The sequence below is a fragment of the Delphinapterus leucas genome, chromosome 6 (genome assembly GCF_059928025.1).
Source record: "Delphinapterus leucas isolate spDelLeu-1000000601 "Yukka" chromosome 6, BTC_Dleu_Yukka2, whole genome shotgun sequence".
Classification (NCBI taxonomy): domain Eukaryota; kingdom Metazoa; phylum Chordata; class Mammalia; order Artiodactyla; family Monodontidae; genus Delphinapterus; species Delphinapterus leucas.
Window position 1 is genome coordinate 117,980,655 of NC_143134.1, and position 24,717 is coordinate 118,005,371.

At 51.4% G+C, this 24,717-nt stretch overlaps 3 protein-coding genes across 14 annotated transcripts in view; 2 read left to right on the forward strand and 1 right to left on the reverse strand.

Annotated features, from left to right (window-relative positions):
• The window catches only part of PHYHD1 (phytanoyl-CoA dioxygenase domain containing 1), a 39,304-nt gene extending 26,673 nt beyond the window's left edge, over positions 1-12,631 (forward strand). The window contains exons 3-13 of one of the 8 annotated variants that reach the window (XM_089913829.1): positions 2,779-2,857; positions 4,254-4,412; positions 7,407-7,482; positions 7,559-7,606; positions 8,792-8,847; positions 8,933-8,995; positions 9,643-9,664; positions 10,981-11,109; positions 11,207-11,323; positions 11,996-12,122; positions 12,227-12,379. In XM_089913829.1, coding sequence (XP_089769955.1) covers positions 2,779-2,857; positions 4,254-4,412; positions 7,407-7,482; positions 7,559-7,606; positions 8,792-8,847; positions 8,933-8,995; positions 9,643-9,664; positions 10,981-11,109; positions 11,207-11,323; positions 11,996-12,122; positions 12,227-12,272 — 922 coding nt within the window. In that variant the 3' untranslated portion in view covers positions 12,273-12,379. Of the gene's footprint in view, positions 1-2,778; positions 2,858-4,253; positions 4,413-7,406; positions 7,483-7,558; positions 7,607-8,791; positions 8,848-8,932; positions 8,996-9,642; positions 9,665-10,980; positions 12,123-12,226 lie in introns of those variants that run through there. The other 7 variants (XM_089913826.1, XM_089913827.1, XM_089913828.1 and 4 more) reach the window with 7 other exon arrangements.
• Positions 12,632-14,886: 2,255 nt separating this feature from the next.
• Positions 14,887-16,919, reverse strand: DOLK (dolichol kinase). The gene has a single exon (XM_022578513.3). It carries the CDS (start codon positions 16,655-16,657, stop codon positions 15,041-15,043), a length of 1,617 nt encoding a protein of 538 aa, XP_022434221.1. The 5' UTR covers positions 16,658-16,919; the 3' UTR covers positions 14,887-15,040.
• A 32-nt stretch (positions 16,920-16,951) lies between these two features.
• The window catches only part of NUP188 (nucleoporin 188), a 45,111-nt gene continuing 37,345 nt past the window's right edge, over positions 16,952-24,717 (forward strand). For all 5 annotated transcript variants that reach the window (XM_089913819.1, XM_089913818.1, XM_089913817.1 and 2 more), the window contains exons 1-2: positions 16,952-17,097; positions 24,097-24,151. In XM_089913819.1, coding sequence (XP_089769945.1) covers positions 16,952-17,097; positions 24,097-24,151 — 201 coding nt within the window. The remainder of the gene's footprint in view (positions 17,098-24,096; positions 24,152-24,717) is intronic.

Genomic DNA, 24,717 nt, shown 5'->3' on the forward strand with positions numbered 1-24,717 from the left:
GATGGGAGGGAGGGAAGGGTGCTGGAATGGGAGCCAGTAGTCTCGGGTCCTTTTCCCAGCTCAGTCATCCCCTTTGTCAAACTGGGCAAGCCCCTTTCCTCCCGTGCCCTCCACATCCCCAGCTGTGCAGTGGGCACTTCCACTCTGCTCTCATCCGTCCCTTGTAATTCCAACAGCCAGTCTCCAGGGCTCTGCAGAGGCAGGACTGAGAGTCACCGTGGGCAGGCCTGACCCAGCTTCTAGCCCCTTTGGGCTGGAGGTGCTGAAGGTGTTGGGGTCAAGGGCAGAGGCTGGGGGAGATGGGCAGAGTTGTCTTCGGATTCTAGCTCTGCCATTTATTTGATGTGGACCCTCGGTTTCCTCATTTATAAAATCAGGATTGTTCTGGGGCTTACTCAGCTTTGTGATAATTTTGCTGGTAGGTGGAGTTTTTAGCAGAGGGCCTGGCTCCTGGAAATGAATAAATGATCTATCTTCCTCCTGGCCCAGCAAGGCTTGTGCTGGGCCAACGTGGGTCCTGGGGCAGGGGTCTTTTGGTGAAGAAAAAAGGTCGTTGTGGGGGGCTTCCCTGGTGGCGCAGTGGTTGAGAGTCCGCCTGCCGATGCAGGGGACGCGTGTTTGTGCCCCGGTCCGGGAAGATCCCACATGCCGCGGAGCGGCTGGGCCCGTGAGCCATGGCCGCCGAGCCTGTGTGTCCGGAGCCTGTGCTCCGCAACGGGAGAGGCCACAACAGTGAGAGGCCCGCATACCGCAAAAAAAAAAAAAAAGGCCATTGTGTCAGACCTTGGCCTTAACAATGAGTCCTTACCTGCTGCTTGGGCACCTCCTCTGGGACACACCAGAGTCTGTCCTTCCTCCCTACATGGGACTTTGACCCCCCAGGTGACCTCAGAAGTGAGTCAAGAGTCCCTCTCTCTTCTGCCTCTGTCGTGGGATTTTTGACTGGGAGGCCAAGCAGCTGGGCTGGGCAACCCCCTAGAACACCCTCCTTTATCTCGAGAGTAGAGGTCTTCCTCTCCTGTCTGGTCTGGTACCTCCCCACCAGTGCCCGCTGCCCTGCCTCAGGCTTGGGGTGGCCCAAGCACCGGATCTGGAGCTGGTTAGCTTTTGGAAAAAAAAAGCAATGTGGAAACACCACCCACCCACTTCCCAAAGCCTGAGTGGAATGAATGAACAAGTCGTGGGAGGCCCAGCCGTCCCCCCGCCTCCCCCCAACTCAGGGCTCTTCACTCCATTTAAAACCACACTGGTGGCCTTTTCTCTGATGATAACAGCAGTTTGGAAAACTTGGGGAAGTTCAAAAAGTAAAGTAAAAATACCCGCACATTCCACCGAGAACAGCTCCTGCTAACATACGGTGAACAGCCAGTGGGCACTTTCCAAGTGCCCAGGAGGTACTTCTGTTATCCCCAAAGCACAGATGGGGAAAGTAAGGCCCGGGTGTGGATGTAAGCCTTGGATGGGGGTTCCCCGAGGAGTTGCTAGCCCAGCACTACTGGACCCTCACTGTGTTCCTGGCACATGGCAGGTGTCTCTCTGGATCTGTTGGGAAGGGGCCAGGACAGCTGGGATCGCTCCCTGCCTTGAGTATTGGCTGTATTTCCCCAAAGGGTTCTGTCTTCCACCTGTCTTCCTCACCCGGCCTGTCCCCTGGGAACCTCTTCACCCTCCAGCCTCAGGAGCCTGCCGGGGCTCTCCCCTCCCCTGGCTCTCTGCTCTTGGGAAGCAGGGACCAAGCAGCTATACTCCCAGTGCGGTGGCGCAGAAAACACGACTTGACTTAGGGCCAAGGCTCCTGAGGGCTGAGCAGTGTCCCCACGCTCGCTCCTGAGACACTCTGTCCCTTCGCCATTCAGAAAGCATCATTTCAGGGAAGGCCAGTGGCGGCTGGGTTTCAGAAGCCGCAGCCAGAACGGCCCCGTCAGCTGCCGAGCAGGGCTGGTTGGAAGGGTGGGTGTTCTGACCGCGGCCTCCGCTGTGCCAGCCGGCCTCAGGCACCAGCATCTTGGGCCTGGGGGTGGGGAACAGGAACCATGGCTTCCCTCGCCCTCATTTTGAAAACCCAGGCCCCCGCTCTAGCCCCTTCCCCTTTCTAAGATCCCCCCTTATCTTCTCTCTTCCTCTGAGCTGCAGACAGATCTGTAATCCCTTCAGGACCTAGAGAGTCCCAGGGGATCGGAGCTTGGGGGGCAGGGGCGGGGGCCCAGGCAATCCTCTGAAGCCCTCTTCCACCTTTGGAATGCAGAGCTCAGAGTCTGATGTGTGTGCCCCCAGACCCACCTTGCATCCCATCCCACCCAGATGCTGCTGCTGGTGGCCTGGGCACTTTCTAACCCTGCCTCGACCCAGGGGCAGATATGGGTTGGAGGTTACAATTAGTTGTGGCACCTGGGCAGGGACTCGGGTGTCCTCCTGCCTGCCCAGACACTCCTAGGACACAACTTCTGGGCACCTCGGAAACAGCCAGCCGGGAGTGGTTTCTGCAAAGAAACTGCAAGGAGGCAGTTAAAGATCTTGTAGGAGATCAGAAATGGCTAATCCTGGATTAGCTGGGGGGATGGACCCAGGGTGTGGGGCAGAGACAAGGGCCCCACCCAAGGACAGAAGTGAGAGGGGGTGGGGTGGGTGTGTTGGGGGCCGGGAATGGGTTTTCTCTGGATGGGGGGCGGGGAGGAGCTGAAGGCCAGGATTCGGTTTTCTCTGGGCAGGGAAGGGTTAAATCCTCCTGGGCCTCTCAGGCTCTGGCCACTCTCCCCTCCTGACCTTTCTCCTCTCCAGCCTCAGGCACAGCCGCAGAGCCACCCGTGCGCCCTGCCTCGTCCTCATGGCCTACCTGAGCCCCTCACAGCTCCAGAAGGTAGGGCCCTGCTGGGTGGGTACCCCGAGGGTCAGGTAAATGTGGGGGGCCCCTCCGGACTTGGAGTAGTCCCGGGGAACTCGACCCACCCCCTTACGTTTTTCAGAAGAGGAAACTGAATCCCAGAGTGGTCGGTTCACAGCCATGACCCCTAACTTCTGCACACACAGCCAGGGGCCATTCAGGCCAACGCACCGCGGTTGGGGTGGGAATGTTTGCGTGAAGAAACCAGAAGAAAACACAGGATCCTGTGAACTGGGGGCGGGGGCGGGGGTCTGGGAAGAGGCGGGGCCGACGAGGGGCGGATCCACCCGCCCCACCCTACCCACAACCCACCTCTAGCGCGGGGCGGGTGGCCGGGCAACCACCCGGTGGGCGCGTTCAGACCCGAAAAGGCTAACCCATGGGAATCACAGCGACGGAGACTTTTAAAAAACATGACTCTTGTTGTTTGTTCCTGATGGCAAGAGGAAAATGCAAAAAAATACAGGAAAGCTCAAAAAAGAAAATTTAAACCCACCTATGGATTCCTATGCTGAGACAATATTTTGGCATACAGCCCTTGACTCTCTAAAAGTTTCAGGGGACTTCCCTGGCGGTCCAGTGGTTAGGACTCCGCACTTCCACTGCAGAGGGCACGGGTTCAATCCCTGGTTGGGGAACTTAGATTCCACAAGCTGCGCTGGGGGGCCAAATAAATAAAATAAAAGGTCCATCACAATACACAAAAGCTGTCGCCGATTGCTTGCTTGCTTGCTATATGTTTCATAAAGGAGAAACCACTGTGCTCCCCATCTGATAGCCTGAGAGTCAGAGAGGGGAAAGCACTTGCCCAGGTTCTCACAAATTAGGATACTGATTTGTAGTTGGCTTTTTTTTTTTTTAAACTCACAATATGTGTGGAACACATTCCCATGCCAATAAATATTTTTCTATCAGCTGTTTTGTATTTCAGGTAGATAAACCATACTTTGTGTGATAAGTTCACCTGTGTGCTGGTTTGTTTGATATCCATCTCCTTCCCTAGACTAAGTTCTGAGAGGCAAGCATCATGGCTGGCTTGCTCATGACTGAATCTCCAGCTCCCAAAACCATGTCTGGTGCACGGTAGATGCTCAGCCAATATTAGCTGAATAAATGAATGAGGTTGTATTCCCTGGAAGGTTAGGGCGGGGACACCTCCCCTTCCACTTCCCCTTCCTTCATTCAAGCAGCCAACACTGATTGCTCTTCACTGGGCGCTGGACACCATCGCCAGGGAGGGGGGCAGAGCAATGAACAGGATGCTTTGTCCTGCCTCCACACGGCTTATGGTTTGGGGTAGGGTCAAATCAGTTCTCATCAAGAGCGTTTGAGGGCAGGGAGAAAGAAGCCTGAGTCTGCTTCCTGCCTGCAGTTTCGGGAGGATGGATTCCTGGTGCTGGAAGGATTCTGGTCTGCTGACGAGTGTGTGGCCATGCAACGGAGGATTGGCGAGATACTGGCTGAGATGGATGTCCCTCTCCACTGTCGCACGGAATTTTCCACCCAGGAGGAGGAGCAGCTGAGAGCCCAGGTAGGTGCCTGGAGCAGGTAAGAATGAGATTTGGTCTTTGATGGGTGGCTCAGTCCCCAGCCAGCGCAGCAGCCTGGAAAGGTTAGGACCCCAAGACCCATGGGCTCATGCTGGTAACGAATCAGGCCCCAAGCTTACTGTGGGCCGGGCTCCAGGCTAAGTGTCTTATATGCGTATTTCCTTCACTCCCTACTACGAATTTATGAGGTCAGCATTATTGCCCCCATTACACAGGTGGGGTAAATGAGGCTCAGCTCACTTGCCCCAAACTACACAATTAGTAACTGATAGGGTCAGAATTTGAACCCAGATCTGCCTGATACCAAGTACATGCTGTCACTGCCCTGCTGTACTTTCTTAGAAGTTTTCCTGCCACAAAGGACCTCTTTGTGGCCAGCAAGCCGGCATGAGCCAAGCGATTCTGATGGGCCCACCTGGGTAAGTCATCCCCCAATGAGACAAGGAACTGCTTGTTTCCCCCAGTGACCTACTAGGACTCAGTACAGCTTGAGATGGGTAAGTTGAGGCCCAGGGGTTCTCCCACACAGTTCTCTTAACCCTTCATAGGCTGAATTTATGAGCCTGCCTGCGGCTGGGCCCCCAAGCCAAAGCTGTGGTCCAGGCTCAGTAATGGGGCTCACGCTTACTCATGGCAAGGAGCTTCTGCCATCTGGTGGGCATAAAGGGAATTACAATGACTAGAAGGCTTGCAACCCAGAGAATGGGGACTTCAGAAAGAAAAAGGGTTACAGAATGACACTTTCCTCCAAACAGTCGGTTTCATTTGGCTGCACTGGTATTCAGTAAACCCTCAATATTCACTACTGATACTGTGAAAGACTTTGAAATGGGTTTTTAAATAATTAATTAATTTTTGGCTGCGTTGGGTCTTCGTTGCAGCGCGCAGGCTTTCTCTAGTTGCGGTGAGCAGGGACTACTCTTCGTTGAGGTGCACAGGCTTCTCATTGCGGTGGCTTCTCTTGTTGCGGAGCATGGGCGCTAGGCACGCGGGCTTCAGTAGTTGTGGCTCGCGGGCTCTAGAGCGCAGGCTCAGTAGTTGTGGCTCACGGGCTTAGTTGCTCCGCGGCATTTGGGATCTTCCTGGACCAGGGCTCGAACCCGTGTCCCCTGCATTGGCAGGCAGATTCTTAACCACTGCACCACCAGGGAAATCCCTAAAAATGAAAAAAATATTGGCGGTGTCCTGTCTAGTAGTGCTCCGATCCAGCTTACCAGCACCTTTCATTGTTTTTGAGTTATTATACAACTCTGTAAGTTATATAGAACTGATAATAACTCACATGATACTCGTCCATAGAAATGGGTATGAACTGGGCCCGGCAGGATGCAGTTATTGCCCTTGTGGATAGATTCAGTTTTGCATTGATATGTAAATTCATTTCAGCGTTTCTTATTGCCTATATTTGTGTGTTTCTCGGAATTCTCCTTTCAACATGTTTCTGGTTCCCTTGTGAATTACTGAGTTAAGTAAAAATCTTTGACACGCGTGTAGCGTCACCGTCTTTATTATTATTATCAGTTATGCTTCCCAGACTTGTTTCCCTGCTAGTGCAGAGGAGTTAAGAATGTTGAATAAAAACTTTTAGTTTTCAGCGGGAAGGGTATGGAAAGGGCCAGACAGGTCACTGAGTTGAGCCACGCAAGGCACTGTGACAGCAGATGTGTGCAGTTGAGGGAGTGCTGGGGCTGTGCCATATGGGAACCCAGGTAGGGTCATCGGTGACACTCAAACTGTACTTACGTCACCATGAAGGAAGATAATATATGGTGATCGTAGGTGGCTAAAGCCACAAGGAAAGCATGGGGCATCTCCCTGGAGCATCATTTTCTTCTTTTTTTTTAATTAAATATTTATTTATTTATTTATTTATTTATTTATGTGTTTGGCTGCATCGGGTCTTAGTTGTGGCACTCGAGCTCTAGAGCATGCGGGCTTAGTTGCCCTGCAGCATGTGGGATCTTAGTTCCCCAACCAGGGATCGAGCCCGCGTCCCCTGCACTGGAAGGTGGATTCTCTCAACCACTGGACCACCAGGGAAGTCCCTGGAGCATCACTTTCATGTGCTGCTAAGAAATTTAAAACATGATATTAAAATTAACAAGAAGGGAGTTCCCTGGTGGCCTAGTGGTTAGGATTCGGCACTGTCATCGCTGCGGCCCGGGTTTGATCCCTGGTCGGGGAACTGAGATCCCAGAAGCCACAGGGTGTGGTCAAAAAAAAAAAAAATCAATAAAATTAACAAGGAGAGGTTATTAAGATAAAAGAACAGGATTAGTAATAGCTTATGTTTATTGAGCATTTAGCCATGTCCTTGCTGGGTGTTTTCTATTTAGCAGCAGTAGTAATAATAATAATAAAGGGAGATATTCACATGACACCACATTCCAAGGACTGTTCTTATATGCCTTATATATACTGATTCATAATCCCTACAACACCCTATGAGATAGGTGCCATTAATAGCCTCTATATTTTATGAGGAAACTAAGCCTGGAGAGGTTCAGTAATGTGGTTGTGATCACAGTCAGTTAGTGGCAGAGCTGGGATTTGAACCCAAGTATTCTAGCTCCAGGGTCTGTGTTCTCAACTTCTATAAGATTCAACCTCTACCTGAACCTGAAGCCTCCAACAGTCCAGGGAGGTCAGTTCTATTATTATTCCCCTTTTACAGATGAGGAAACTGAGGCTTTGAGAGGTAAAACAAGTGGCCCAAGGCTCCCTGGGAACCAGGCGTGTTTGATCTAGTACCTGTGTTTCATGCCATTATGGAGTATGAGTCATGTGATTTATTTAGAGGTTTCTAAGAAATTCCATGCTTGTAGCTTCTGGCTGTGCTTCCAGGTCCTTGGGGTTCCTCAGAGGCGTCTGCAGCTCTGTGGGGTGGGAAGCATCTGAATCCTCTTCCTTCTCTGCCAGGCCCACCTGGGACCCCCTGATGCTCTCTCAGCCCCTCTGTTGTCCCCTCTCCACAGGGCAGCACAGACTATTTCTTGAGCAGCGGCGACAAGATTCGGTTCTTCTTTGAGAAAGGCGTCTTTGATGAGAAAGGTTTGGAACTGGGGCCCTAGAGGTGGGGGTGGCTGGACTCCAGTCCTTCCAGCTTGACCTGTCCCTTGTGCCACAGGAAATTTCCTGGTCCCTCCGGAGAAATCCATCAACAAAATTGGCCATGGTAAGCAGGGGCTGGAGAGAAACTGAGGTCTGAAGAGTTTGGGGGCCATCCCCCAAAGCACACGTTAAGGTAGTAGCCCAACAAATGGCATTTCTGGGTGCAGGGTCCTTCTTGGGCCCTGCTCTCCTGCATCTTACGAGGCTAATCACATGACACTGCCACTGTATCCCTGGGAAGAGGGGTCCATTTGAGCCCCCCGCCCCGTGCAGATGGGTGTGTGCAGGCTCCTCAACTCTCTCCTGCCGGGCCTGTGTATGATTCAGGCCCCAGGTATGTGGGGATTCTGGGTCCCATTGCTCCCTGAAGGCTTCTTAAGGAACACCAAACATGTTGACAAGGTCCCTGTTCCAAGACCCCTAAACCAAGCTAGGAAACCCTCTTTTTTTTCTTTTTTTTCAGGATCGTGCATTATAGTTATTTTGTAGGGAGTTCCCTGGCGGTCCAATGGTTAAGACTCCGTGCTCTCACTGCCGAGGGCCTGAGTTCGATCCCTGGTCAGGAAGCTAAAATCCCACAAGGCGCGTGATGTGGCAAGAAAAACAAAAACAAAAACAACCCTTATAATTTATCTTGTAGACTGATTTTTAAACATGAAGTTATATCATGGTAGCTTTGCTTTTTTTTACAAATTGTGGTAAAATACATATAATAGAAAATTTACCATCGTAACCATTTTGAAGTATACAATTCAGTGGCATTAAATACGTTCAACCCTCACTTTTTGTAATAACAACAGTAGTGAATAATGAGAAGAGTGACTGTTCTGTACCTGGCCCTGGGCTGTGCTCGCACACGCATTAGCCCATGGAGTCCTATGGCAGCCCAGGAGGCAGGGCTGATCCCATTGTACACAGGAGGAAACTAAGGCTTAAAGGAGAGAAATCGGTGCTCAGAGTCCGACAGAGCAAGCGGCAGTACCAAAACTGCTACCAAGTGATGGGTCCCTTGGAGTCCTTGGTCCTCTGGAGGGCGGCCAGTCAGGGCTAGAAGGTCAAGAATAAGGTCATAGGTCAGGTGAAGGCATCTGTGGGGCCCATTTCTCAGTTATAAGCAAGCAGAAAGCTTAATGCACAGAAAATAGGTGAGAATATCAAAGCGAGGCCTGACCCTGGGTGCCCAGGCCTAGGCGTGGGAGGGATGCATGGGGACTGGGGACTGACTCTTCAGCCCACCTCTGTCCCGCAGCTCTGCACGCCCATGACCCTGTCTTCAGGTGTGTCACACACTCCCCCAAGGTGCAGGTGAGCAGAGGTGTCGGTGAGGGTGGGCCGGTGGGCCATATGTGAGTGTGGGAGGGCTGGCCATGTGACCTCTGCCCCCTTCCAGGCTTTGGCCAGAAGTCTGGGCCTCCGGATGCCTGTGGTGGTGCAGAGCATGTATATCTTTAAGGTGAGCTCCCCGTCCTCCCCAGGCCTCCATTTACCCTCTGTAAAATGGGCACAGTGCTCATACCAAGCCCTTCCTTACAAGGGCCGCAAGCTGCCTCCCTGAGGAAGTATTATTAAGTTGGCGGGAGAACGTGAAAACCGGGTCTCCTCTGGTTAGAGTGTCTGGCACTTAGCTGGGGCTCAGTTAGGGTGCCGTGGAAGGAAAGGGGATCCCGGGGCTGCCTCCTCCCTTTGTTGGCTATTGAAATGCTCTGCTCCCAGCTTTCAAGGCCCAGCCCAGTGCCACCTCCTCCAGAAAGCCTTCCAATGCCCTTGGGAAGAGAGGACACATCTCTGATCCTGGAGCCCAGAGGCTTAATCGCTGGCCTGGGCCCCAGCCTCTCCCACTGCCCCTCACTTCTGCCTTGTGTTCTCGTTAGGGACGTGTGTGCTCAGACTGGGAGCTCCCTGCCAGACAGGGTGGCTTTTCTCTTTGCAGCCCTCCTGGGCCTGGCACATAGTAGGTGCTCGATAGCTGGGTGCTGACCTGGAAGCCTCGCTGATAAACACCTGTGGCGGGGGGAAGAGCATCCTACTCGGAGGACTCAGGGCAGCCCCTGCCCCTCCCCGCTCTCCCTGGCCTCACCCGGCCCCTCCTCTCTCCTGCAGCAACCTCACTTGGGCGGCGAAGGTGAGCCAAGAGCAGGCTGGGGGGCCAGCAAAGGCCCCGGCAGGAGATCTGGGACTTTAGTGGTTGTCAGGTCTCCAGAGGGAGGGAAGGCGCCTGCCAAGACGTCCGTAGACAAGAGCCTGGGCCAGCGGAGGAGAAGCCATCTTCTGCTGCTTCCTGAAAGAGTGGATGCGGGGGGTGGGGGGTGGGAGGGTGGAGGGGGGTGTCCTGGAGCCCTTGACCCAGTGGTTCCCAAACCTGGCAGCGACTCCTTGCTGGTTAAAAACACAGATTCCTGGGCCCCATTCCCTGAGATCTTGAGTCAGGAGGGTGGCAAGGTCCTGGGAATCTGTATTTTACCAAGTTCCCTGCAGGACTGATTCAGCATAGAAACTGCTGATCTGACTACAAAGCCCCTGGATACCCAGATACCCTTTCCAGCCTCCCTCATGGGTGATGATCCACTTCTCTCAAATACCTCCAGTGACAGAGGGCTCACCACCCGTACAGGCAGCTCTTCCTTTCCTGACATGAGCTCAAGTCATTCCCCTTGTGAGGCCCCTTCCTCCCCACCATCCAGCCTGAGGACAGTCTCCTGAAGGGATGGCCATCCTCTCCCTGAGCCTTCTCTGCTCAGTCCAGCACCCCCAGCTCCTTCAGCCATTACTCCTCCAAATGTTTTGGGGCCCCCACCATTAGGACACCTTCATCTGGACACTGTCTGGATTGTCAAAGTCTGACTTAAACTTTGGTGCTTAGAAAGCACACAGTTCCCCAGGAAGGGATGAGGCGAGACTAGCACCCTCTTGTTGTTACAGACTAAGGTCCTCTGTTCAGCGGTTCTCCATCCTGCCTGGGCCCCAGCATCACGCAGGGGATGTTTACAATGTGGATGCTGGGTCCGTTTCCCGCTTCACACCCAACTTCCAAGTCTTAGACCACTGGTGGCTTACACTGGACCATCTGGTGGCTGGAGGTGCTCTCGCTGGTTAAGGACGGCAGCTTGAGTTACCTGGCTGGAATTAAACGATAGCAGCTGCTTTTCAGGCAGCGATTACAACGTCAGGCCCTGTGCTAAGCACTCTTCTACGTTGTCTCAGAATCCTCCAGCAGCCTCGTGAGCTTAGGTTATCGTTGGGGCTGCTTTATGGTTTAGGAAATTGAAGCTTGAGAGGTGAAATCTCTTGCCCAGAGTCTCCGGGCCAGGAAGCGGTGAGATTCTAACTACTCATGGGAAGGCTGGGCCTGGAGGGCCCTGGGAGGACCACGGAGTGAGTAGAAACGAGGCCAAGGTGGGGTGAGGCCAGGCGCCTCATGCCCAGGCGGGCCTGCTGCAGTCTCCCCTCACCAGGACGCCTCCTTCCTGTATACGGAGCCTCTGGGCCGGGTGCTGGGCGTGTGGATTGCTTTGGAAGATGCCACGCTGGAGAATGGCTGCCTCTGGTTCATCCCTGGCTCCCACACAGGTGAGGCCACCTGCCTCTCCCTGCCCACTCGTCCCCACCCCCCACAGGGGAGGGACCCCGAATAAAGAGAGGCTAAAGTCCCCACCTTGGCCCGCAGGTGGAGTGTCGAGAAGGATGGTCCGGGCCCCTGCTGGCTCGGCGCCTGGCACCAGCTTCCTTGGGACCGAGCCAGCCCGGGATAACAGCCTCTTTGTGCCCACACCGGTGCGGAGAGGTAGGGGGTGTGCAGAGGGGCCCGGAGGCCATGCCTGGGGGTCTGTGCTTGCTCTGACCAGCCAGCTCACCTGAGGGCTGGCAAGTCACCGCATGAGGGAAGGTAGGGCTGGGTGGGCACTGGGAGGTCTGAAAGGTGTGTGGTTGACAGCAGGGTCTCCCAGATCAGGCTGGAATCCAGACCCTGCTACTTCCCAGCTGTCTCTGTGAGCAAATGACTGAACCTCTCTGAGCCTCAGTTTCCCCAAACATAAAGTAGGGAAGCCAGTGAGATGTCATATGTAAGATGGTGCACCACAAGTGCTCACAAATCCTGGCTGTCAGCACACCCTTCCTTTTAGAAAAGGGAAACTGAGCCCCAACTCTGCATTCCCGGCTGAGGCCCCAGCTGGCTGGCATGGGACAGAGAGCTTCTGTCTGGTTCTGCAAATGCCATGGAGGTGGATGCCCTTGCTGAGGCTTGCCAAGGGCACGGGCCACAGCGGAAGGGACTTGACCCCAGGGGAACCCATGTCCAACAGCACAGCCTCCGATGCTGGGGCAGACTCCAGGCCCCTGAGCGTCCGGGGATGGGAATGGGGATGAATAGCCCACGACACCACTTAAGGGAGGGGGTGCCCACCATGTCCCTTCCTGCCTCGAGTGCGCTTTTGACTCGCTGTGTCCCTGCCAGGGGCCCTCATCCTAATCCACGGAGAAGTGGTGCACAAAAGTGAGCAGAATTTCTCCGACTGCTCACGCCAGGCCTATACTTTCCACCTCATGGAGGCTGCTGGCACGGTCTGGAGCCCAGATAACTGGTAGGTGGCAGGGTGTGTGTGGGCCCCAGACAGCTCCCGAAGAGGTCCTGGAGGCTGGGAGCAGTGCTACTAGCACCTCGAGGTCCTCTCCCCATCCTCTGCAGGCTCCAGCCGACAGCTGAGCTGCCCTTTCCCCCACTGTACACCTAAAGGCCCTCTGAGGGCAGGGACGCCACCCCCTCTCGGGAGAAGCTGTGGGCCACCAACGCCAGCGCCTCAACCTACCGCCCAGCTGCAACGGGGAATTCGCATCTCTCCTCCAGGGCTTTCCTTCTGCTGGTGTCTGTGCAGACAGGCAGGCAGGAGCAGAAGTCTGGGCTGGATGCCTTCCCCGAGATCTGTCTCTGTCTGTCCCGACCCCAACACAACCTCCCCCTAGAGGCAGCCTCACGGCCATGAAAGGGTTCTGGCTGCTTCTCTGCCGGCTTCTCACTCGTAGTCTCCCCTCTCACATGGAACTCTTGGTCATTACGGTGGGAGACACTGAATAAAAAAGACTTCCAAATGCAGCATCTTGATCCTTCTTTCCCAAGCAGCCTTCCTCTCAAGATGGGAACCCTGCTGAAAATCATCGCAGGTAGCCCAGCCCTGCCCGGTGAGGTATGCACGGTGTTAATAACAGTAAGTGACATTTAGTGGGCATTCATGGTGCCAAGAGCTTTCTGTGCTTTATCACTGGATCCTCACCCCTTTCAGGTAGGTGCTGTTTACAGATGAGGGAGCTGACACATGGGAAGGTTAAGTGACCTGCCCAAGTCCCACAGCTGTTCAGGCGTTTGGCGAGGTCAGCCGGATCCGGAGCCTGTGCTTCTAACCTCTATGCTCCCAGTTCTCCTTTCCTGGGGAGGGAAAAAACCAGAGCCTGGAATCTAGCCTGAGATTCTGGTCCTGGCTCTGTGACCAACTCGATTTCCGGCCTCAGGCCAGGCCCTTCTCTCTGGGCCCATTTGGCCACCTGCACCATCATGGGGCCGGACGAGGGCCTCCACAGGTCACTCCTGTTTGGACATGCTTGGCAGGCACCCAGAGCTGCAGGAACAACTACCAAATCTGAAACCTGCCTGGCGGGGGTCTGCTCAGAGGTTGCAAACTGGGGGCCACCAGCCGATTTCACAATGCAGAATTGTTTTGTCTGGGCCTCGGCATTTTAAAACAAACGAACAAAAAACCCACAACATTTTAAAATTGGGAGATTTCACGTAACAATTCAGGTTTCCAAGCTTCTTTGAATGAGCAGGTCAACAGCCCGGGGGCCTGTGGTCTAGCCTACATACCACTGGCTGGAGCTGCCTTCTTACAGGCACACGTGCTCTCCACTTCCCTTCCCTGTCCTCCTTCATTGCATTACCTGCCTGGCCTCAGCGGCCTTATGATTTTATGACCTTGACTTCCAACCCCCACTCTGTATGGGAACAAACCACCCAGGGAGTCAGTGGGGCAAAGCCAGCACTCATATACACTACACCCTAACATGGTGTTGCCTCCTTCAGCGAGCAGTCACGGGGAGCCTGAGCCAAGGGAAGGGTTTGTTAAGGCTCCTTTGAGCCCGAAACCAATGTCGTAATACTCTCCGAGGGAAAGGGCTTGGCAGTGACGCTCAGGCAGAAGCAAGCTCCCAGAGCTGGGCTCCTGGCTTCCGGCCTTGGTGGGCCCAAGTTCTCACCTCTTCCTGCCTAGGCCCCTCCCTGTCAGGCTGGTGGCAAGTGGGGAGAACCCGGTCCAGCCTTGAGAAACCTGCTGTGCTATCTTCTCACCGATGGGAAACGTTCATCCATTCAGCGAAGGTCTGCCGAGTTCCTGCTATGTGCCAGGCTGTGCTGGCACTGGGGGATGCGGTGGGGAACCAGGGAGAGCTGGACTCTGCCCTCCCAGAGAGCAAGGCTGAAGCGTGCACTGCCCCCTCCCCCCGCCCCGGAAGAGCGATCCTGAACTCTCAGTAAACTTCACCACACCTTGCCTCTAATTTCTCGCCAAGAGAAGAGACCAACACAGGTGTGGACGTGACTGGAGGGTGAGAGGTCTCAGGAGGGACCCCCTGACAAGGACCCTGTGCTGTCCAGCCTGTCCTTCATCAGCACCACTCGGCCAGGCAGCAGAGGCCTTGAGGCAGGGTGGGGTTGGCTGAAACAGGTAGGTGGCCCAGGACGGATCCTCTTCCTCCAGCCCTTCCAGGGATGTAACAAACAGATCCCATCTCTCCCCTTCAGCTCTTCCTAGCCCAAATGGGAGAAACCACATGCACTTGGCTATTTTCCTCTCGTAGTCTCCTCTGAATGAAGCCAGGGGAGTAGGGTCACTCTGGTCTCCAAGTACAACCCATATAACCCTTTGGTTTGCCTGGCTTTTTGCTGAGATGAGGACTGGCCTTGGGTAACAATGACACTTTCCCTCACTTACGTGACACTTCCGCACTTAAGTGCAGGCTCTGGGCTGGTCACCTCACACACGTCACTTCGCCAGAACCTCACGACACCCCGTGAGGTGCAGGCTCTTATTATTCCCATCTTGCAGACGTGAGAATTGAGGCCCAGGGTGATTAAGCAACTCACACAGTTAAGAAGTGGTTCAGCCAAGGATTCTGACCAGATGAGTCTGACACCAGAACCTGAAGTGTTAACCACTCTGCCCTACGGCCTCCAGTGTCCACTCCGGCCCCCCCGAGGACTGCAAGGTGAGGGGGGGCCCTATGGCGCACTCAAGCTCTTTGAGCTGTTGCACTATCGGTTAAGCCTTTTTGCTTTTTAAAATATCAGGAAAACTAAACCCGGGAGTGCTTTGATTTTTATTTTAAATCTCAATCAACTGAAAAATTAAATCTGCTTCTCCCCTCCTGGCTCTTCAAGCCCAAGTGGCTGGCTGCCGTGGGGACCATTTGTCTTCCCCATGTCCCTGTTTCCTTCGTGGCTGCTGCACAGCACCTAGGCCATCAGCAATATCAGGAGGTAGAGAGGCAAAAGGAGATTGTCTATCTGCGTAGTGTATGCTTCTAGGAGGGACACGGTGCTGATGGACCCCAAAATCCAAGCATAACTGTAGTTTAAGTCCACTCCACTGTCGAAGATTAAGATCAGAGCTACAGAAATGATCTGGGCAAATATAGATGTCATGGTCCCCTCAAAAGTCTTTTTAGTTCCAGGCCAGCGGATCTCCCCCATGGTGCTGCCGAATATGGAGGCCACAGTGTCGCCCACACCAACGGCCAGGACTCCTGCATAGGGGACTAGGGCCCTGGCTCCCCCTAGGCTACCCTTCTGTGTGCAGGGTCTGGGGACTAACCAAATGGGAAGAGACATGCCTAGGAGCAGGTAGATGTGGGTCAGGATGAGCGGTCCACTGTCTCGTTCGTCCAGGAAGAGGGACAGGAGGCTTCGCAGAGTGTGGCCCAGGGGCTTGATGCGGAAGTAGCGCACATACTCTAGGAAGATGAAGACCGCCAGACATACGGTGGCGGCCACGTAGAGCAGTGGCCGGTCCAAGATGATACCTGGGATGTAGGTGGCTACCACAATGAAGTGGAAATACTTCCGAGCAATGGTGGGGGCCTGGTGCTTCTTGGACTCGGAAGATGACCGCTTGGCATTCTGGTACAGCACCACCAGGCAGGCTAAGGTGGCCAGCAGAGACCAGTAGGCTAGGAGGTAGACTCGGGTCTCTGTCTGGAAGAGGAATTGAAAAAGCCACAGCAGGGGGTTCCTGCGGATGAGCCGGTGCAGCCAGGGCAGGACCACGCCGAGGCCCAGTACACAGGTCATGAGGTGGAAGAAGATGGAAGAGGCCCAGGTGCCTGAGTCCATGAAAACAAAGAGGGTGCTGAAGAAGATGCCCATGAGCACCATCCCTACCACCACTACCAGCAGGAAGAAGTCCAAGGGGTCCCCCTGGCTTTCCACCACAGTCAGAGAGCGCTTGATGAGCTGGTTGAGCACGAAGCTGATGCCACCCAGTACCAGCAGAGCCTCTCCAGGGGTGAAGCAGCGGGGCAGCAGATACAGCAGGATCATGTTGAGGTAGACAAAGATCAACAGGACCTCCAGGACCTCGATCACCTCGCCTACACTCAGCGAGTGCTTCAGGATATAAATGATGACACCTCCAGCCAAGCCCGAGATGACACAGGTGTTGGTGGGCACTGGGCGAGTGATGCCCAGTGCCAGTACCGATGAGAAGAGGGCCACTGCCATGCCAGTGGCCGCCACCACAATTCCAAACCGCTCGAAGTATGGGTTCCCCGCAGCCTGGCAGCGCTCCTTCATAACCAGCCCGAGCAAAGGCATGACCACCGAGGCGGGCAGTAGGCCACTGTTTGCGGACATTCGAAACTGGAAGACAGCGCTTCCCTGCTGTAGCAGCCGGTCCCACTTGTATTGGACGTAGAAGGCCTGCACCGCGAGGGCCACGGCGCACCACGAGTATCGATCCCACACGGCTGCGTGGATGCTCAGCACCACTACGAACACCACTGCCGCCTCTGCCAGCACCGAACCGCTCAGCGGAGCCCCAGGCCCAGGGGCCGGGGAAGCGCACTCTCGGGTCATGTCTTTAGACCTGAGACTCCGGGTAAACTGGGGTGACCAGGAACGCCCTGGACTCTGGGCCCTTTAATCCCCGCCAGGCAGAGAGCGGTAGCTTCGCCCAGCCAGCACCTTCTCAATCCGTTCTCCAGCTGCGAGAAGGGAAGCTCTACTGTAGGCCACTCTCTGACGCCTGGGAGCTGGCGTCGGGCTACCCTCCACCGCCTCACACCTATGGCGTAGACGTCGACCCTCGGCCGCCTCCCTCACAGCCTCAGCCGCCCTAGCCCGGAGTTCCTCACCTCTCTGGGAATCGCCATGTTGGCCCCGCCCCGGCGTCACGTGACGAAAAGCCCCGTCCACGCCCTGGAGGCGAGTGATCACGTGGGCGTGGCGTCTGGGGGCGGGGTTGGAGCGCGCGCGCGCGCGAAGATGGCGGCGGCCGCCGGCGATCCGTGTGTGAGGTGCGGAGCGGGCCGAGTCGGCGGGTGTGGCTGTGAGGCGCGGGGTCGAAGCCGAGCGGAAGCGGGGCGGAAATTGGGGGCTAGATGTGGCAGCAGTGGCTGGGCGAAGGCCGGCTAGATGGACGGGCTCCGGGACGGGAGGCGGTTACAGCCAAACGGTCCCCGCGCGCGGGGGTCTGAGGTGACTTCTCCAAGAGGGGGGCCGGTGCCTCACCACTTCCCTGGACTCCGGCCTCCTGTCTCCCTACCCGGTCCCTTTCCCTTCCTCCCCTCTCCCCTCGGCGAGTCCCTCGGCGCCCCCCTCCCCCCCACCTCGCTTCCTGTACGGCGTGACGCTCCCTCGAGGCGAGACTCGGCGCTTCGCGGTCGCCCGGGGGAGCCCCTACCCGGGCCCCGCTGCAGCCTCCTGTGCCCGGCCCGGCGGCGCTCCCCAGGTTACCCCCTGTGCTCTCGTTGGGAGGTCTGTTTCGGACGTCGCCGAGCCACCTCCTGGCAGTTTCAGCCCTCTTTCGTCGCTCAGCCTTTCATTCATCCCATCCGTCTAGTCGTTTTCTCATGCATCGATTCCGTCAGCGGACATCCCAGGCGCTGTACTGGGTTTTGGGGACGGGAAGAGAAAATATTAAAAAAGAAAGAGACAGTTCTTGCTAGCGTACAGGCGCACTAGCGCCAGACACTGGCGACGCGCTTTCTTTTATCCGCGTTATCTTCTTGAACTCCCACAACTCCGGGAGGCACCCTGTAATTTACAGATGACTCACAAATCCAGCTCCGAACGGGCTGCGTGTCCGACTCCGAAGCTTTAACCGGATCGCCATACTTCCATCTCGCACTTAGCAGCCTGAAGTGTTTTTCCTTTCCAGCCTCCCGCCTAACCGTCCCTGTCACTTCTTGCTCCCTGTGCCAGCAGTGGTTCCCCACTTTTTTGTCTTGTTCACTGCTGTAGCCTCAACACCCAGAAGAGCATGTAACAGGCTCTCGGTAAATGTTTATTCCGTTTGCCATTTCCTTCATCTCTCCGCTCTAGTGAGGTTTTCTTCTTTGGAATTTCCATGGAACTATCCGAACCTTGTGAGGACCGTTTTTGCTTTTTCTTCCTCTGCTGTTTCGTGTCAGCTCTTCTGTCGGGCAGCATTGTGGTCGCTGTGCTCTCCCTTTTCTTAGGCTTATCTTACAGCCATTGTGGAGCTTGGGTAAAGTTTAGCTCCTGCAGGGCAAGGCGCGTTCTTAATGAAAGAGGACAAGGAAAGGAAAGCTGTTAGTTTGCCTGAAAGATGCTCTCTGCATCCTGGAGAACCTACCAAACTCATACCTGAAGGTGGAAGAAATGACACTAGGATTTCTAGGCACTGCTTTGCTCATAGCTTGTTTTAGGAGCGATCTTTTTTTCTTTTCTTTTTTTTCCCCTTTCCTTTCTATTTGTGTTGGAAGGCATGCTATAATGATTGGGATTATACTGAACAGCAGCCTTCTGTTTGAAATGCCTAGAGGTCTGAACTAAGAAGAAACTTAAATTCTATTCCTGGTGCCTGCTGATTTGCAGATGACCACAGACAGGCCACCTTACCATATGAGTCTGTTTCTCCAAATGAGAATCGTTTTCAGAGCAGTATTGAGGTGGCTGTGAAGCATGTATGTTAATATGAGTTGGCACTAGTCAAAAATGCAATAATACTCTCAAATCACGTAGGGTTTTGGGAGGATCACTGAGGGTTTGACGGGAAGTCAGTTTGAATTTTGGCATTTTGGCGTATCTGTTGTGTTCTTCAGTTAATGTGTGCTTAAAAAACAAACAGGGCTTCTCTGGTGGCGCAGTGGTTGAGAGTCCGCTTGCCGATGCAGGGGACACGGGTTCGTGTCCCGGTCCGGGAAGATCCCACATGCCGCGGAGCGGCTGGGCCCGTGAGCCATGGCCGCTGAGCCTGCGCGTCTGGAGCCTGTGCTCCGCAACGGGAGAGGCCAACAGCAGTGAGAGGCCCGCGTACCGCAAAACAAACAAACAAAAACCCCGTGGTTTGAAAAGCTTGCTGCTTAGCTTAAACCCCAGTTCATGCAAGAGAGGTGTGCCTCATCTGTGGAGTCAGAGCATCCATGAGCATTCATTATTTCCGTGTGGAATATTATAACTGTGTTTCTCAAAAGAACTATCTCAGAGTAGGTTGACTGTGTCTCAGGCTTTCTATCGAAAGGACTCAATTGTAGAGACTGTTAATTCTAATCTCCTGGTTGCTTTCATCCAAAGGTTTCCAACCACATGGATCTCTGTAAGGAAGATAATTTCCAGTTTCATTAACTTCAGCTCTTTTAGGAATGGAATTCCATGTTGTCTGCTAGAACATTGGACTGCAAGTCAATATGTTTTTTTAACCTCACCTTTGAGGCAAGTTATTGAATTTCTGTGCCTTAGTTTCTTCCCAAAACACTTAGCTCAAATTTATTTATTTTATTTATTTACAGTGTCTGCAAACAAATGACAGACACTGTAGCACTTATTTCATTTCTTGAAAGTATATATGGAAGATGTTACTCTGAGGCTTGAATTAGACATCACAATTCCAACCATGTCTGTTGGGTCTTGAAAATCACCTGCTCAAACCTCCAGATCTCAATTTGAGGTGAAATCTTTCATTGATCCCTGGATCAGTACCCAGTGGTCTCTCTCTTTTCTGACTCTTTTCTGTCCTATATGGTTATTTTCCTTTGTAGTGTCTAATTATTAGGATCATGCCCTTTGGTACTTTCTACCTTTTTGCTGATTGTGTAAGGTATGTTTAACATCCTTTATCATTCCCAACACTAAGCTTATGAGTATCGTGAAGGCCTTAGATTTATTTGGATCCCCATTATTCCTAGACCATAAATGTGTAGGAATTGAGGATCCAGTAACACTCATTTCCACAAGGATTCCCTTCCTGATAAACCACTGTTTTCTCCTTTATTCTGCCTTCTCTTGGCACTTCTGTGTATAATATTTGTTATTTCTAGTTTTTTTGTTCCAGGTCTAAAAAGGACTTATATCATTCTTATTCTTTAATATTTGCTCATCAGCATGTGTATTTTGAGCCTCTCCTGTGTGCCAGCCGCTGTGTTAGGGAATGGTCTGCCACTGTAGGACAGAAGGCTTCGCCTCAGTCTTTGCTTGCAGCATGAAATTCTTGGGTGCAGCTTGAGGCAGTGTAATATAATGATTGAACTCTGGAGTCCTGCAAACCTGGGTTCAAGCCCTGGCTCTATTATAAATTAGCTTTGTGGTCTAACAGAATTTACTTAACCACTCTGAAACCTTAGTTTCCTGATGAGATAATGGGGATAATAATAGTATTTGCTTCATAAGTAAGTTGAAATATTCAGTAAGACAAAGCATTAAAGACTTACTTAGCACAGTGCCTTACATAACTGCTCAATAAATGTTGGCTAATCTTGTTATCAAACTCATTCTCAATAAACATTATTGTTGTTGACACCTTATAACAAAAAGACCATAATATAACTTAGTTTTGCAAATGAGAGTCTTAATTTCTAAAGAAATAGCTAACTTTTTTTCTTTTAAGTAGTAAGTGTAAAAATTACTGTATTTTTCTAGGGCAGTGATCTATCTCCAGTTTTGTTTTGTAGCAGAATCTTTTTCTCCCCATTCCTCCCCGCCAAAAAAATAAAAAATAAAAAAGCCACTATATCAAGCATAAAAGGCAAAGAAGATCGGGACTTCCCTGGTGGCGCAGTGGTTAAGAATCCTCTTCCCAATGAAGGGGACACGGGTTCGAACCCTGGTCTGGGAAGACCCCATATGCCGCAGAGCAACTAAGCCCATGCACCACAGCTACTGAGCCTGAGCTCTAGGGCCTGTGTGCCTCAACTGCTGAGCCCGCGTGCTGCACCTACTGAAGCCCACGCACCTAGAGTCCGTGCTCTGCAACAAGAGAAGCCACAGCAATGAAAAGCCCACTTTCCACAACTAGAGAAAGCCTATGTGCAGCAGCAAAGACCCAAAGCAGCCAAAAAAAGGCAAAGAAGATCTATACTGACCAGGTCTTTTACCTGCTCCTCTGAGACAAGCTGATGCCCTAGAGCAGTGGTAATTTAGGAATTCATTTGAGTACTCATTTTAAAATGTAGATTTACCATGCCCAACCTCTGAGAAAGAGTAGCTCTGGGTGATGACCAGGATTCTGCAATGTTGCTATGTTGTTTCCAGCTGATTTTGCTCTTTGGGCTGAGGACCAACTACATTTTGAGAAACACTCTTAGAACATTTTTTTGTTCTTTTTAAATAAATAAATAAATTTATTTAAAAAAAAAATCCTTGACGTACAAGGGAACACCTGTAACACTGTTGGTAGAACGTAAATTTGAACAGCCACTATGGGAAATAGAATGGAGGTCCTCAGATATTAAAATTAGAACTACATATGATGCAACAATGTCATTTCTGAGTATATAGCCAAAGAAAATAAAATCACTATCTTAAAGAGATATCTGGACTCCCACATTCATTGCAGCATTATTCACAATAGGCAAGATATGGAAACAAAGTTAAGTGTCCATCATCAGATTAAGAGATAAAGAGGATTTGGTATCTATACACAAAGGAATATTATTAAGCTGTGAGAAACATGAAATCCTGCCATTTGAGACAACACAGATGGAACTTGAGGGTGTTAGGAAAATTTAAAAATTCAGACAAAGAAAGACAAGTACTGATATCACTTACATATGGAATATAAAAAAGCCAAACTCGGGCTTCCCTGGTGGCGCAGTGGTTGAGAGTCCGCCTGCCGATGCAGGGGACACGGGTTCGTACCCCGGTCTGGGAAGATCCCACAAGATCAGGAAAATCCTGAACATTTTTAAATAGGGCTAGTGCTTTGTGTTACTGTCTTAATGGGGAAAAGATTTTTCAATTTATCCTCGTAGTTAATATAACTTGCATTCTTGTTAACTGTCTAGTATATTTTATTAGGACCTTTTTATCGTCTCTCTGAAAATAGGCTTTCTAAGCAGTGTTAATTATTTCAGGTTACCATTCTAGGGCTTATTTAGGATCTCCCAAAATATAATCCCTATGCTTTTTATAATCCTTTCTTTTTTTTATGACTTTAAAAAAAAAATTGGGGCTTCCCTGGTGGCGCAGTGGTTGAGAGTCCGCCTGCCGATGCAGGGGACACGGGTTCGTGCCCCGGTCCGGGAAGATCCCACGTGCCGCGGAGCGGCTGGGCCCGTGAGCCATGGCTGCTGAGCCTGCGCATCTGGAGCCTGTGCTCCGCAACGGGAGAGACCACAGCAGGGAGAGGCCTGCATAACGCAAAAAAAAAAAAAAAAAAATTGTTACTTTTATTTATTTATTTATGGCTGTGTTGGGTCTTTGTTGCTGCCCGTGGGCTTTCTCTAGTAGTGGCGAGCGCGGGCTACTCTTCATTGCGGGGTGTGGGCTTCTCATTATGATGGCTTCTCTTTGTTGCGGGGCATGGGCTCTAGGCACGCAGGCTTCAGTAGTTGTGGCACGTGGACTCAGTAGTTGTGGCTCACAGGCTCTAGAGTGCAGGCTCAGTAGTTATGGTGCACGGGCTTAGTTGCTCTGTGGCATGTGGGATCTTCCTGGCCCAGGGCTCGAACCCATGTCCCCTGCACTGGCAGGCGGATTCTTAACCACTGCGCCACCAGGGAATTCCCCATAATCCTTTCTTGAGAGAATTTCTTAATGATTACATTTTGAAATTTAATTCTAGATTAAAAAAAGAACCACAAAACATGTTTCCATGGATGAGGGAAGGAACTGGGGTTAGCACATGGTTGGGAGTATATTTGAAGAGCTCCCTGAGGGCAGGGACTATATCTCATGTGTGTGGGGGGTATTTTTTTGGTATCAATGTTAAATTTCTTGATTTCAATTGTTGTACTATGTATGAAGTTGTCCTTGCTTTTAGGAAAGATACACTGAAGTGTCTAGGGATAAAGGAATATGATATCTCTAATACAATTTTGTATAGTTTTGGAAAAATATGTGTGTGTACAGGTACACAAATAGCATTTTTGTGTTGTATATATAATACAGTTATACACACACACACAAAGAGGGAGAAAGAAAATAATAAAACAAATAATAATTGGTGAATCTGAGCAAAGGATATATGAAAATTCTTCGTAATATCAGAAGCAGAAGTTGCTTCCATGGCTCCACGGCTAGAGAGAAGACAAAGCCTGTTCTGGGAGATGGATTCACCAGTTCACTCTGTTCCTACTTTTTTTTTTTTTTTTGCTTCCTCTTGCTGTGATGTACATTCTTTAAAGGACTCACTTTTGGAATCTTACTGGAATTAAGTTAATATAAATCTGAAGTAGATTCTGATAAGATGTATGTGATAAGCCCTTGAACAGCCACTGTTTTTTCCATCACTTTATCTATATTCCCCAGAGATGCCACATTTCTCCAGAAATACGCCTGTTGTTGAATGATGAGTTGATGGTCTTGGAGGGCCTTCTGGGGAGGTGCGATGTGGGGGGCAGCTTCGGCTCACTGCGGGGTGAAGGACACTGGTGGTGGAGGTACTGGGGATACTCATCGGTATGAGCTGTCCTGGAGGCCGCCATTTTGACACCAAGACCTGGCCCTGCTCCTCATGTGTGTTTTTTTAATCTCCTGTATTTAGCACTGCGTGTGGTACCTAGTGGGAATTCATTAATGATTGAATGAACGTAGTGCCATTCATAATGACTGTTAGACTTTACTGGGTTGAGAAAGTGCATTATGTCATGTATTCAGAAAATTTTCTGAAGGTGTTGGGGGTCCTGAAACAGATTAGTCTTTTTCTGGACTTTTGTTCCTTATTGGTCATTACATTTTAATGAGAAGGGAGGAAATAGAAATACTAAATTGAGGCATCTTCTTACCATAGAAGATGTACTGTAATTCATTAATTACTGTGTTTCATTAATTCTAAAATATACATTTTTCTTTTTTCCGAAAGAGCAAGATTACCTCTGCTTTCTGTCATTTTTTAGGAGTAGTAGAGAACTGTGGACAATTTTGCTTGGAAGGTCAGCTCTGAGAGAACTGGTAAGTGGTGTGTTCTTGAATGGATTCTGTGGTTCTTTGTGTAGTTTACATGACCAAAAATGCCCTTCTCTTTGAAATAGGAAGTAAACACCTTTTATTATTCCTAAAATAGGCATTATGCATTCCCCACTTCTCTTTGCTGAAATGCAGTGTGTCTTATAGCCTAGCTGTTGAAGTTTTCGAAATCTCCACTTTTCTTTGTACCTCAGTGATTCCTTTTCTGAAAAGATACCAGTGCCACTTGACTGGCTGCTGAGAGTAGGGGTACAAACACCATTTTACTACCATAGGCTAACAGAGATTCTCAGGCCTTTTCTCTGCCTCATATTCACTTGCCTTTTCTTCCTTTTCTGTTTGGCTAGCTGCTTAGGTCACAGAGGCTGAGGTTTTTAGGACATTTCCAAGTATATAATCAATAAAGAACAGTTCTTCCTGTGGATCCCTGAGTGTTCTGACTCTGTGAGGCTAAAGTGTTAAGATGACATATAATTATTACTAGTGTTGTTACTGTAATTAACATAATGAATGTTAACATCATTTTTAGAGCCTTAACATTTTTTGATATG

Coding starts and splice junctions, on each gene's coding strand:
- DOLK (XM_022578513.3), bottom strand. CDS start 16,657: ATGACCCGAGAGTGCGCTTCCCCGGCCCCTGGGCCTGGGGCTCCGCTG.